Raw genomic sequence first — 15,064 nt, forward strand, 5'->3', positions numbered from 1 at the left:
TCTCAGCACCCTCTTGTGGATCAGTGGTGTGATAGCTAACCACTACCAAGCATTAGTAAAACTTTCATCACAATTCAGGGCAACAGAAAAGTTGTTTTTTGCTGCAAAACTGCAGTAGATAAATGTGAACAGAAAAACTGTAATTTATTGTTATTTTCAATACATGTATGAAGCCTACATCTTTGGGGCAAGCATCTCTTATGCTCCATTAAAGAAATAGTAGTTATGTACTGGATCTCATGTACTGGATCTCATGTACGGACTGTAATATGCTATCATAATGTGCTGTATTTCTTAGGCTAGAAACATTTGGAAATATTTTGATGATTGTTGGTTGAGTGTATAATAATCATCATACTTTCAGGAAGAAGAGGAGGAAAAATTCCTACTCACCAACAAAGTAGAGCTGGCCATGCAACACCCCATCAGTTGACTGCCTCATGTCTCCGTATAATTCAAAGCCTCAAAAATACAGTATAGTTTCACACTAATACAGAAGATAATAAACATACACATGTAATCCCATCCATTATAAATATTCTCAAAAAGAAAATTTTCTATATTTCCCCAGCTATATATTTTAAAAGGAAAACCAAATAGGTTTAAAATATTTTTCAGAGTGATTGCTCTCTAAGTAGGATATAAAAAACCCTCTGCCATACAAAGAATACCACGTATGTTTATTATAATTTAGGAACATGAGTAAAAGGCAAGTATTCTATAATAGCTTAAAATCCATGGTAATTTCTCCTGTCTTTGGGTTGAAATTCATAGCATACTCGACAGCACTAGGCAGCTCTGTTTGATTTTCTGAGTCAATAACAGAACTGAAGAAATAGACGGCTTGCTTGCAGTGGGGATTCCATTCACAGTTTCCCTACAGGAGAGAGTTAGAAGGGAAAGTAGTCACAACTCCGCAGTACTGGACAGTGGTAATGCAGCAAGAACATGACGGTTCTTGCCCACAATTCAGTGTAGAAAGATCAGATAATGTTCTCACTTTCACTGGCATACTTTCATTACACGAATGCCTAACATTTAAATCCAGAACAAATTTACTTAAATCCGGTATATTATACTGCACAGTGATGTTGAGAAAATGGATTGGCATATTTAAATGGAATAGAGAAAATATTCAGGGCTCCTTCCTCTCAAAGTTTTTGCTTTTGTTTAACTGAGGAAAGGCAGGCGCATGAATAAATGCTACTTCAAACTAGCACCCTATCGATGTTTTGAGTGTGGTTCCAAACTGCAGAAGCATCTGAATCTGACTCAGATTCTCTGCTTTAAGGTCTATCTCCTGCTAGCACAAAAAGGGTGAAGAGACAATTCTACTAATACTGTCTACATAATATTCAGAGTAACAAGTAGCACTACACAAACTAAGGCAACAGGGCAAGCAAGATATATTTTTCAGCATTGTAATACTGTAGACTTTACAAGAGTAATAAACCACAGATTGAATAAATACCTTGTCATTTGAAATCTGTGTCAGCCCTGTGTTAACAGAGGTATCAGCAGTAAGATGATATTCCATCCACAGAACTGCTCCATGGCTCTTGCCCTTCCTGGAGAAAGAAGAGACCGGAGCCAAAAATTAAATATCATCTTAGCATTAACTTCATACTGCGCCTATTTCTCATGAGGTTTAGAAATGCCTAAGTACTTCATTTGGAAAAGTCGAGCAGTTGAATAAATCTGTCAGTGGTTAGCAAGTTTTTTAGCATGTGCAGATCTGAAATCTGAGAAAGAGAAGAGCAAACAAACTAAGACCTAACTAATTCTGCTAGGATCTGTAGTCATTTAACAAGCATTTAAGATAAAATGGAAGAAATCATATAGCCTATCTGGGAAGTATTTCCTTCGGGTACCCCAGCTTCCACTATTTCTAGATTTGGGATTGTGGATCTGATGTTTACTATGTAACCCATCTTACTTCACCAATTCCTGCTCCATTAAGAAGCAGAAGTCATGCTAACATGATGCCGGTAAAAACAACTGGTTCCAACACACAGAGATCCCATGCAGAAGGTTCTGGGTTCTCCCAAGAATTTTACCCAAAAAAATAATCTGGAGCACACAAATACTTAAAGGGATTTAGGGACATGAATTTGATGTCACAAACAGGCACAGCATAACTAAAGCAGTGTTTAGATTGTGTAAGCTCTAGAAAAAGTTAAATGCAAATTCCCCTATTTTTTTAAATTTTTCTAACAGCATTTCATTTTTACACAGAATAAACTAGAGTCTGTACCTTAGATAATAGTGAAAAATATCTCTGAAGACATATGACAAATATCAAAAGCTAGTTATAGTTAAAGGGAAGGATACTGTATACTTTAACGCTATTAAATGGAATTTGGAAGGTTAAATAGGAGCTGTTTCTGCAAGAACTCAGAAAATAGGGAATAAACTGAAAGACTAAAGTCATCCACACACAGGTTTGTTCTCTCTGGAATGTAAGTTAATCTCTTTATATTCTAAATGAGGATAACAATCTAATAAAAAGTTATTTTTTCAAATACAGACATCTCACCCTTAATACTATACAGCTGCCTGTGAGCTATCTAGGAAGGTAGACAGGGTGAATCCAAAGAAAGACACAGAAAGTCAGTGTCACAGCAGCTTCCATAATTTTAGGTAACATTTTTTGATAGTGTTAAAGGCGATTCTACTAATTAAGCACAGTACACAGAAATGGAATGTGAGGTTTAAAAAAAATAATAAAAAAGATTTGTCACTATGTTGTGAATACTTGCCATGAACAAAAAACTCACCGTAAAAGGTTCAAAGAACCTTCTGAGCTGAGACCGTGCTCTGGTACTGCCCTTCTGAAGTCAAATGTCAAAACTTCTTGGGGGTCTGAGAGGGATTTGCAAGGATATTCCCACAAAGGGTGAGGTTCTGCTTCCTTGGACTCTCTAAAATTCAGAGAATTCTGAAGAAAAGATAGTAATAAAATTATGTAAAAACAGTCCAAAGGCTAACAGTCCTTGTTTTCAAGTTACTCACTGACCTAGACTCTGAACGTTTATGACTGTGTATGACAAAAAAACATCTACTAGAAGCATGAATTATTAGCACCATGGTCCAAAGTGGTCAAACAGGCAGAAATACGTACTTTAAAAACACAACGCATACAATTTCTTTTTGTCCCCCTCATGACAAATTCTACTCCAGAACTGCCTATACTTCTCCATGAGGACTATAAAGGCAACTTAAAAGGCCAGTTCAGATAACGGAGATGCACTACAGCTCTAGAAGTTTTGACAGAAATCTCACCCTTCATATCTATTTCTTGAAAGCCAAAAAGCCTTCTTCCCTTTAAAGCACTAACCTAAAGGCATTTAAAGAACTCTAAACACTAACCTAAGGGCAAGAGAATTCATTGATGAACAACTACCAGCTGATTTAATATCAATCTCCAAATAAAGTTTTGAGAACAAGGTTTCTTACCTCCCTTGTTGAATTAATGCAAGTATTTTCAGTGCAGTGCTGAACAGTTTGTCAAATGACAAGAAACATAAAACCAAACACCATACCAAAGAAGTCATTCTATTTTGTAAAAATTAAACAGCCATTGTGTTTAGGTAGAAGTAAAACCATGCCTTTTTAATGTAAAATATGAACACTGAAGTGTTCATAGATACTTTTTCAAGCCAAAGTGAGTTTTGTTCTGTTTTGCTGAAACTTGTGTTAAAATTATTTTGAGTGTTCTTACTTTAATCATATCATCCATAGTGCGGACATCAAAACCCTCACAGGTGCCACATGGACTCCGGATTCTCCACAAATCCTTAGAAGAAAACAGAGTTTTGTTTTTTTTTTTAAAGGAAAAGTTTTCAGTTATGAATTAAAACTGTTACCAGTAAAGTGCATGCACCAACTTTTAAAAAAAAATAGGAAAAAAAAATACTTAGGCCTTTCCCACACTAAGTCAACCAATTAGATGCTACATAACAGGACATATCACATTGCATCTTTAAAATACAGAATAGAATTCAGATCTGATTAGTAGCATCTAATGTTCTCACAAACTTGAGAGATTTTTTTTTCTAGTCTTTGCTAAGTGAATTGGTCTAGATAAGTTCACCTGACCTTTTTTCTCAAATGACAAAAAACATCATTCTTCTCACAAAATATACAGCTAGTAGACTCGTGAAGAAGCAACACAAGCATTACATATTGGATCCACCTTCAGAGAAAGAGAAATGTTCCAAATGTCAGGCCTGTTCTAAAAATCAACACTTTTTCCCCACTGTGAGATCTGAATTCTTACTGTAATAGTCACGTCCATGCAATCATTAAAAAAAAGCTATTTAGAGAAACGGTTCTGTTGAGAAAAATATTTCCCCACAGAATATTTCCTTTGTATTTAATGGGAAAATATGTTAAGAGATTAGCTAGAGCCAGGAAAAGGGCAACCACCAGACAGACTGAAGGCAATACACTCTTACAGACCATTACTATGCTTTTGACAGAGCTTAGCAATCACTGGACTGACAGTAATTTAGCTCAAAAGATGGCAATAATGGTCTCTAATGGAATAAGAACAATCACTAATTTCAGCTACACCTATTTTATTGCCTGTTCATTTTTGTGCTGAGAAATCTCAAACATTTCTGCTTGTACTGGGTATTGCTCACTGGATTTCTACTTTACAAGAAGTCATCAAGAATACTATAAACTTAAATAAGTGCTGTTATACCCTCATCTCTGAATATATCATGGACTAGAGAGACTATACAGAATCTCCCTATGGTTTACCCAATAGTCTTTAAGTAAAGTAATTTAAGCATTCCACCTTTCTTAGCAATTCAGTGCAATTTCCTACAACATTGTTGAATGGCATTGCTGGAAGGGGTATTCAGGAAATGCCAAGCAGGAAAACCATTTACTCTGTTACCCTTTTTTACTGTAAATGCAAAATTGTCACTGTTGCTTTTCATCATCTCTTAGAAAGCTCATAAAACAGCCTGGGGATAAAAAATAAAACACCAAACCCACACATGCATGTATCCTGGCTGTAGCCAGCTCTGCTATTATCTTTAGTATTAGAGAGCTATAGACAAAGAGAGTGCTGTGCAAGAAGAGTCTTTCTAAGTTTGAACAATACTACTACTATATGCTATATCTAAAAGCAGCTAACAGCAATGCCTAAGGAAAAAGGCAAGTACACCAGTGATAGAGAGCAACTAGATAACTTGTACTCACTACAGCTTACATTTTAAAGTGATCAATGATTGCATATGCTCATCCTAAGACACCTGCAGCTTGACCTTTGGAAAATAAGACCTCTTTTAGATTATTAATAACCCTAAAAAGTAAAATGCGTCCATTTCCCTTGGCGTCGTACAAAGAATTTAAAGTCTGCTAACTACATATCAAAGAGGGTAATATTAAGAGAAAGGAATTTGAAATTACAAAGAAATACTGAAAGAGTACTCACTTGTAAGTGATTTCATTTGAAATGCATGGTTATAAACAATCTCACCTGAAACTCCACAATCATCACGTGCAAAGAAGCAGACTGAGGCAGGACAGTGACATCGTTGGCAAGATGCATGGTCACAGCTGTCCTAGCATACCAGAAATACAGATTATGCCATGGCAACAGGCTTGTAGTAAAAAATGGCTCTCCAAGAAGAACTGAAATCTTGTCAGAAAGAAGAGGGAGATAAAGAGAATTATAAAAAAAGAACAGCAGCCTAAACAACAACACAGGCTGGTTATATTTTCAGTTGTTGACAATGCAATAAAGCAAGCAAAGCTGACTAGATGAGAACTCCTGCAACTCTCCAAGGATCTAACTACTAAGTATTCCATATCCTGCATGACAGGCTGCTTTTTCTATTTTTAGTAAGTGAATGCTAAAATTACTTTTCCTTCTACAAAATATGAAAAAGAACGTTGCAGTTTTAGGTCAGAAAGTATGTAATAAAATTTACCAAAGCTTGTATTTTTTATTTTAAAAAGCTTTAACACTTCCAGGCAGACTTTTGATTGGCTTGGGGAAGAGCTACAGCTTAACATATGCAGTTAAACCATATGCAGTTTAAATGCCCTTACAATTGCTGTAGGGAAAGTCATACTCTTTTAAAATAAATATAAATAAATAAATAAATAAACAAACATATAAACTAAGTATCACTTAGTTTCAGTAGGACAAAATCTGAAACACCTGCTCATTACACTTTTATATGAACTGAGATATAATGGGATTAATTGTAGTTATGGTAACTCATAGGAAAGCAAAATTTGTTTTCACCTTCTCCATCCCCTTTCTCCTCCAAATTCAGTACTGAACAACTGTTACATACTTTTTTATCTTCCAAATCAGAGGATGTCAGTGATTCAGGACGTGCTTCTAGTATTTTAATTTTATCCTCAACATCATTTGCTTTTAAGAACTAAAAACAAAAAAAGAAGTAATTTAGTCTTTCTTTGTTAAAAGCTGCAAAAGATTAAAACTTGTACCAAAATAGTACTTTTAAATCAAAATGGACCATAAAGAAACCACTATCCAAAAAGAACTTAAGCTGGTAGTGGAAACCTCACTTGCCGTTAAGACCCACAGCCTGCAGCCTCCTGAGAACCAAACAGGAGAGGAGCATTCCCAATGTTCTGTCTCACCAGGAAAACCGAACTACAGGGTGCCAGTGGTGCAAGCTACACAATGCTCCCACATTCTACTAATCCTCGAAAATCAACAATTTGGCTTTTATCTATCGCTGCTATCTATCTATGACAAGGGCAGCACAGTATATGCTTGGGGCATCAAATAAACAGTGAAACATACTTCCCACAGTCAGACTGTATGATTAATGATTCATTAATCTGATATAACCTCTAAGCAGTTGATACAAAGACAAAAAAAAGTCAACAGTTTTGGCCCTGAGAACCTCAAGAGTTCATTTATTGCTTAAACGGAACACTAAATACTCACTTTTCCCATAACAGAACGGGACACAGCAGAATTTTCTACTGTAAACACCTAAAAAGAAATGCCACACAATAGTCAGTCAAATGAACATTATTGGTTTTGATTAAAAGATTAATAAATGAACAATAAGGAACTATTTTCATGCCCCAGTAAACTGAAAATTGCACATAGCTATCTCATAAACATCTTCCATCTATTCTGCAATTCTTTGCTGTGTCTTTCTTACAAAACAAATTACTTAACAAGTACAGGCCTAATGATGTTATTTTGACAGCTGTTAAAACAAAACACCACCACTACTTATTTTCCATTTTTAAGACACACACACAGAATATTAACAGTTGCTATAGACATACTGCTGCCTCTGGGCAAACACAAACATATTCCTATACAGAAAACTGTTACAGCAAAACATTGTTAAATCCAAAGTGTCATCATCCCAGAACTCAAAATTCCATTTTGACAACATGGGGGATTTACTCTTTACTGAAGCAAGAAAGATTCTGTTACAGTGGAAGCTTTATGAAGAAGTGCTTTCTATCTGGAAGCTGCTGAATAGAGTACCGTTGACTTCAACTCGGTGGAAAAAAGAAAAAATTAACTTAAAATTGGCCGCATGGCCCCACTTACTCCCTGTATGTGTGGTTTAGCGTGACCTCACTATGCTAGCTGAAGAGAGCTAGTATATGCTAGCATTTAGATGTGACTGCAGGACACCAACCTTCTGAACTTACAGTCTTTGTGCTTTATTCTACTTGATCTTTTAAACCTCAAGTGGGCACACTGAATTTCATGATGTAAACTAAACGTACAGAGGCTTATCAAAATATAGAGGGGTTTGTAACAATTCCTTGAAAAAATATAAGCACATGCAGCAGTCAGTCATCAGTCTGCCACCAAAACAAGGTGTTGTAGATCAAAACCAAACCACAGATAAAGCATGGCTAAACAATGCCAATCTCAAAAGCAATCTAGATCTCTGTCAAAGTGACCTAATTCCCTGGCTAGCCTATCATCTATCATCTGCCAGATGAAAGTCAAGCAATTATATCAACCAAGGAACTTGTTTTGCCAAAGATTTGGTTTTAGATTTCAGCAAAACACCAGAATATCCTTTCCATTTCACCAAATCTTTTCAGATTGGCAGTGCACAGACTAAACACCAGAATTGTTGACTTCGATGTCTTCCTAAACTTCAGCTTGACCAGGGATAGATTTCATTTCCCATTTAAACAGAGTGAGAGATTCTTTCTCACCTGTCATTAAAAAACCACTTGAAGTAAATGAAATAAAGGACTGGAATACTGAATTGTAACAGAAAACTGAAAATTCCAAGCTAAAATGTTAAGACTAGATAAAAACAGCAAGAAGTACTATACCTGTTTTGCCCCAAGATAGTGAGCCAACACAGGCAGCAGACTGCCATCACTGATGCAGAGGCAAACGCTATCTGTTTTCAGGACCTATAGAAAATAAATAGTCATCATTATTCCCATTTAGGAGGGAAAAGCTCTCAAATTCTAGGTGTTCTGATGGTATTTTTTTTCCACCAATACGTAAACATAAGAATGTTATTAATAAAAATGTTTCAAATCATGTCAGCAATGTTCATATAATACTTGCTGTAAGTCACAAAGAACTCACACAAACATATACTATGTGTTTAGGGAAACAAGTTCCAATTTCTCCAGGATCATTAAAAACTGTTTTTACATAAAATGCACTCTGTGAACAAACTCCTTAGCAAGACAGCAATGAATCCTTTAATATTTACTGCAGATAAAAAGACAAAAACATATACTACAGAAACCATGAGGCAACATGTACTAACTTTCACCAAAGACTTGATGTACTGGCATGTTCTGTTCTGGTCATTTAATTCACCAAAGCGTGGTCTATTCCAAAGAAGATGAGCCTGACATCTACAAACAGGACTCTCAACATGAACATCTGCTTTATTCTCTTCTTCTCTGGAAAACAAAAAAAAGTGTTAGCTACAGAATCACTAATGTGTCTTCCTCAAGCGGGTAAATTTATATATTTTAGCTAAGACACATATTCATGCATGTGGACTTCACTGTTACTGATTCAAATTTTCTACAATCTAAGTTTTGAGTTTTGCATTTGCAAACAAAAAGAGGAAAAAGAGCCAATTTTCACTAACAGAAAGAAAAAAAGAAAGAAAATAATAAGAAAAAACACCTTTCCCACTGACTCTGATGGTTTTTTTAGGCTTTGTCATTTTAGAGAAAAGCTTGGATTCCTAGATACAGGAAGGGATATGCAGTTCAGGCATGCATTTTTAAAACTGGCATTGATTTCTAAAAACAGGGCTGCTATTGCCATTGCAGCCAAAACAATTCAGTTCCTTTTAGGTGGAGCAAAAGTTACCTGGCTTTCTGGAGCTTATACCATACAGAATACTCATCACGATAGGCGGTCAGGTACACGTTCTCACCCTGGAAAACTGGCTCCTCGTTTGGAAGAAAATACACACACTGCATCCAGTGATCTCGCCACTGAAAAGGCACAAACAAAACCTTACCATTTAACTCATGAACAGTACATTAAAAGTAAACAAGTAACAGGAAACTATTAAGAATGGGCATGACTTTGAAGCATCTGTTATACATAAAAAATGTAATGAAAGAATCCTGTTCCAATCAGTAAGACTGAGTAAGGACTAATATTGCACAGTGGACAAACCCACTCTATATAGATTTCTTACCGAAAAATAAACATGAGATCACTGGCTTGCTCACTAAGATTGCATTTTATCACATGAAAATAGATTTTTTTTCTGCATTTACAATACTCTTTTACCTCCTCACTTCTTTAGAAAGCTTTATTGAATGGCTGACAGTGACAGAGCTTGGAGCCTCCTGAATCATATGAGCTTGCTTAGTGTCATTCTGATCCAAGAGTTATACTATTCTCTGTTTCAAAAAGCAGCAGAGTACCCTGCACAGTCTAAATTGACCAGATGCCCTGAAGTTGTTTGCTTTAAATTTTGCTCTTGAGTAAACAATTGTTTTGTGCTTTCCTGTTGAATAAGTTTATCCAACTAGTTATTCCCATAAAGCACAGGAATGTGATTTAGTTGTGATCCTGCATTCCTTTAAATACCCAGCAATTTTCTGCACTAGCCTTTTTTATGGGAGTATGATTATATTATTATAATCTTACTTCATTTTCGTTTAAAAAATTGATAGAAAAATACACAGAAGCAAAACACAGATTACAATTTTGACTAGGAAGGGAAACTATTTAAGAATAAAATGTGCACAAAATTTTATTTCCTGAAGGTAAGAAAAAAAAAATCAAGAATTTTGTGTCTAGAAGACAGCTTTGGTTTTTAAGCTTCCTATTGCTTAAACACAAAATGTGTAGATACTATTATTTACATTTCTATGATTTGTGTTTTTACCATCTTCCAATACATCAAAATTTCTATATAGTTTAAGAGACAGCTGCTTAAAATACTCAGTATGATCTTTACTTAAAATAATTACTAACGGATCATAACAGTAACCAAAGGCTGGGTATTTTACCTGGAGAGTAGAAGTGGGCTTTACCCAGTACGGAGCCATTGTACAATTTATCTTCCCAGAGGGATCCATGTCAATATCCCACCAGGAAAGTACAATTTGTGCCTTGCCAGACTTTATAGTTTCCAGCTGCACTCTGTAGCATGTAGAAGCACTCCTTACTGGCTTACTGAAATCCACACTGCAGTGAAGAAAACATTGGAGAATAAATAATTCAGTATTCTTCCAAAACTTTCATCAATTTCCTAAGCTGAATACACAACTTGTATTTAAAAGACATAACAGGAAGATTTTGTGCAAAACAAAACAATGCCTAACTATTCTCTCACCTGAACATTGTCACAACATCACTAAGGATAGTGAAGTCGCTTGAAGGCATCTGATTCAATTGGATATCACAAACCGAAGGAACACCTGGACAGTTCTCCATTTCTGACGGAGAGACAATAATTTTTTCACCATCCTCTGCTTCAACATGAACAGGAAATAGCTTGTTCCAAGACCACATTCGTTTGGATTCCACTAGCTGGACATAGACTGTTGCCCTATGAGGCACTGCCTCACATCCTTCCTGTGAGTGTTCAAAATAAAAGATAAATGCATTCAATATGGTTGACTTACGAACACATGGGAACAATAATTTAAATGAAATGTGAACCAATTTATAGAGACAAAGTAGTTGGACTAGAAGCTTTGAATTTTTAAATTCTGATTATTTCAGAGACTTCTGTAATATTAGAACATCTGTCCTTTGTCTTTTTATTTGTGAAATTTGACACACTTATCTATCTGTTCAGTGTAGGTTAGCAAGGCCACAGTATCAATCTGTTTCCCAGCTTCAGTTAAATGCATGTTCCTGCACTCATTCTGAGATGAGAGCTATTCAAAGATGACTGCTAAGCTATCAACACAGTTTGACATAAGCAATGAGTAAATAATGACTTGAATGTTTGTTCAATGACAATGACAACTTTCTATCCTTCTTTAAAGACTAGAGAACATGTAACTTGTTATGAAAAAAAAAAAACATTGTCTATAATGTTTATATGTCTATATATAGGGAGCAGTAATGAGAGTAATATCCTCTGTATACAACTGGTAAAATAAGATCCAAAATTTTTGTGTAAAATTATAATAAGAATTTAGTACAGATAAGAAAATAGCACAGCTAGCGGCCTATTTACAAAGGATACAGAAATCTAAGTAATCTTCATCTTATTCCACCAAGGATAAAGGAGTTTCCTTAAGGACTGGCCTGGCACTTTGTCAATTTCTACCTTCTTACCTGTACAAGATGCTTATGTGCGTGCTCGTAGGTTGGTAGAGCTCCTTCTCCTATCAGCTCGGTATCAAATAATTCTGTTACCAGGATGTTTGCACGACATTGCATGTCTCCATCTAAAAGACACAATTTAACATCATACTGCCACTTTATACTCTCTCTCAAAAGAGCATAAAGCTCTCTCTAGCTCTTTCAAGACCAAGCCATGCTGTAAAGACAAGTCATTCAAAAACTCATTTCTCGTAATAGAATAATGCAAATTCAGTATTTTCCTTTAAAAGTTTATCATGAAATTCAAATGACTACTGGAATACTATTACAAACACTTCTTTTTGAAATAACCTTTTAATATCGCTTTCTGGAGAAAAGATTTGCTTAATTAAAATTAACTGGAAACAAAAATCACATTTCTTGACTTCACATTATTTTTTAACTTAGGTTTATTATCCTTACCTGGCCCAACTGTAACTTCAGTGGAGTGCTTGTTGATTACCTTGATCTTGTCACTAAAACCATTTTTCTCCACTATCTTCACAGCAGCATTAGCCATGGGCTTGAAAACCTACAAACAGTAAGAGTATAACACACCGATAAGCTAACATCAGCATTCGAAATAAAAAGCAACCCAAACCACAGCATATTTAGCCCTGCAAAAATTAACACATTTTGCACATTTTCCTATTTTAGGTTCATTACCATGAATCCGGACAGTAACCTCACTTCAGAATTTCAGAAATTCATAAAATTGCAATGTCATTCTTAAAAACTGAACTAAGAGCTGCCTCCAAAAGCTGTCCCAATTTAAATTTTCAAAGTATAATTTATGTTAAGAAGTTCTTAGCATTTACATTAAAAAATTTGTGACTGATCATAAGTATATCAAACTTGCACTTCAGAAACTACAACATAAATAAGCAAATGAATCTATACCACTGATGATGCAGATGGAACAACTGCACAAGCCTTCTAAAAAGTAGATTACGGACATACATGCTACCCAACACCTCAGCACTTCCTATTTTGGAAAGCAGAAGTGTGTGCAGTCAGTAACAGATGCTTACCTCAACAGCGTAACAGAAATCTGCACCTGCCGAAGCTGCCATCATAGACAGGAGTCCTGTGCCAGTCCCTATGTCTAAAACAATTGCTTTCTCACCTCTTTCTTTTACTCTGCTCACTGCAGCACGGATACCTTGGTAATATTTCACATTCTGTCAAAGGAAGATGAACTATAAGCCACCTTTCATATGTTTATATATTTAGTTTGCAAAATTAACATATATATGTATATACACTTAATTTTTGTGCAAGAATCTTGCATTCTCAGACTATAGGAGTTTAAAATTAGAAAAAGGCCTAAAGACAGTTTTTACGTTTCTGAAGTCAGATTCATTTTCAGCAAAAGCAAGCATTTCTGGAGGAAGTTTTCTTTAGTGATACAGCAGAAGTGAACAGTACATTAGTCCATTAAAACAGATCAGTCTTTACTGCACTATTCACCAAGGCATTCATCAGTCTGCTGTTTACACTGCATGCACAATTTAAAAATACAGGAATTTTCTGGAACATATAATAAGCAGATCCATCTGAGATACTACTACTTTTCTGGATTACTTCAACCACTTTTCACTTGCATAATGATACAGTCCCTGCGACAGTAAAAAACTGAAGTATCTTGAATTTAGATTCATTTCTATCTCTACTGGAAAACATTCATGTATGGGAAACAATATATGAGACTAGATATTGGATGACGGTTATGTGCTGTTGAGTGGAGGTACATGCACATCAACATTAATAACAGGAGAGAAATCAAATGCTGCCGCCAGTTACAACATACCAAAATATATAGTTACATTCACTCCATATGTAACAATTTATATTAGTAATTCCTTTCCAAACAATTTACCAAACATTTGCAAATAATTCCTGATCTTTCAAAATATAAGAAGGCATCTGTTAATACAACAGCAGGACTGGTCTCATAAAGGGCACAAATCTTAACACTTCATGCACTGACAGCTATTCAAAAGGGAGGAAATAAACATTTTCTCACCCTTTAAAAAGTATTTGCTTCTATACTTACTCTGTCTTTATCATGGAGCATATCTGCATAGCGTGACCTAAAATAAACAGAATTCCAATCAAAATACTACCTACTGCAAAGCATAGCACAAAGCTGCTAGGTCTCAGTAAAAGAAAGGTTATCTAAGGCAGCAGATCTAAGGCAGGAGATGACGTGCTCTGGTTGCTCCTTCCCAGATTTAAGGAATGATGTTATGTCAATGGTCTAATCATCAGCATATACATGAATGAGTGAATTGCTCCTACATATTCTCTCTTTAGACTATTCTAGCTATGCTGCTACATATTCTCTCTTTAGCAATGGACCCGATACGTGGCCCTATGGACAAACGGCTGTGAACTGGGATAGGTTAACAGCAGGTTAGTCAATAGCAGGTTAACACGTAAGGATGGCAATGAAGGACAATCTAGTATCTGTCAAATATCTGCTTCTAAGATCTCCTGCACTAAAAGTCAATGTTAGTGGCAAACTGAGATACACTGCAATTTAGATCCTCTAACTAAATCAGTAATGACTTGAGCCATTTTCATTTATTGGTAACCTTGTTGCTAAGACTCAAATAATGATTTTTCACATTTCTCTGGTCCCCATTTCTGTGTGTCACACTGCTGGAAAATGCACTAAAATGTAACCTTCCCTGGCCATTGCATTAAGCCCTTAACAAGTTACCAAAGGTATATACCGCCATCAATTATTTATTGAACTAGAGCTTCAAGAAGACTTGGGCACGATTCAGTGACTGTCAGTATGATAATGAACACCTAAAAAAACATTGAGGGACACTTAGAAGAAAATGACTTACAGAATATTTACAGAAAAAAAAAAAAAAGTACGTTTAGACATCTCCCCTGCACGATATTCATCGTAACCATACTGGGCAAGCCTGGAGGCTTCCCCTGAGATAAATCACGAAACCCGTCACCAAACGCAGCCGCTTTTCGCTTTTCTTCGCGAGCGAGCAAAGCCGCCGCGGCGCAAGGCCCACCTCGCAATCTCCTGGTGATAGTCATAGCTCTCGTCCTCCTCCAGCCACTCCATGGCGCCCGTGGTGGGGTTAGCTCTCCCGCAGAAGGTCTTCATGGCCGCCCTCGCTCGGCCGCGGAACGCGCAGAGCCGCCACTCGGCCGCCGGGACGACGCTCACACCAACATGGCGGCCGCCTCAGGGGGCGCGCGAGCCGCCGCCGCTCCCGCCGTGCCGCGCGC

At 36.4% G+C, this 15,064-nt stretch overlaps 1 protein-coding gene across 2 annotated transcripts; it reads right to left on the reverse strand.

The window, feature by feature from the left end:
• Positions 1-659: 659 nt before the first annotated feature.
• On the reverse strand, positions 660-14,967 carry PRMT7 (protein arginine methyltransferase 7). Of its 2 annotated transcripts, XM_010221693.2 has the most exons (17): positions 14,845-14,967; positions 13,860-13,896; positions 12,835-12,984; positions 12,227-12,335; positions 11,777-11,889; positions 10,821-11,062; positions 10,495-10,672; positions 9,335-9,462; positions 8,775-8,913; positions 8,323-8,406; positions 6,947-6,994; positions 6,321-6,410; positions 5,495-5,656; positions 3,722-3,796; positions 2,778-2,938; positions 1,472-1,568; positions 660-877 (listed from the first exon to the last, which is right to left on the reverse strand). In XM_010221693.2, exons 1-17 carry the CDS (start codon positions 14,937-14,939, stop codon positions 719-721), a joined length of 2,067 nt encoding a protein of 688 aa, XP_010219995.2. In that variant the 5' UTR covers positions 14,940-14,967; the 3' UTR covers positions 660-718. The 2 variants fall into 2 exon arrangements, with proteins under 2 accessions (XP_010219995.2, XP_088387036.1); XM_088530910.1 differs by lacking the exons at positions 13,860-13,896; positions 14,845-14,967 and having other exon boundaries at positions 12,930-12,984.
• Positions 14,968-15,064: the final 97 nt, after the last annotated feature.

Source organism: Tinamus guttatus, unplaced genomic scaffold, assembly GCF_059628265.1.
Source record: "Tinamus guttatus ecotype Peru unplaced genomic scaffold, ASM5962826v1 Tinamus_guttatus_pri_ptg000389l, whole genome shotgun sequence".
NCBI classification, from domain to species: Eukaryota; Metazoa; Chordata; class Aves; order Tinamiformes; family Tinamidae; genus Tinamus; species Tinamus guttatus.

Coding starts and splice junctions, on each gene's coding strand:
- PRMT7 (XM_010221693.2), bottom strand. CDS start 14,939: ATGAAGACCTTCTGCGGGAGAGCTAACCCCACCACGGGCGCCATGGAG. Junction 12,985..13,859: donor TGCTCCATGATAAAGACAGA/GTAAGTATAGAA, acceptor TTCCTTTGACAG/AATGTGAAATATTACCAAGG. Junction 10,673..10,820: donor GATGTTGTGACAATGTTCAG/GTGAGAGAATAG, acceptor TCTTCACTGCAG/TGTGGATTTCAGTAAGCCAG.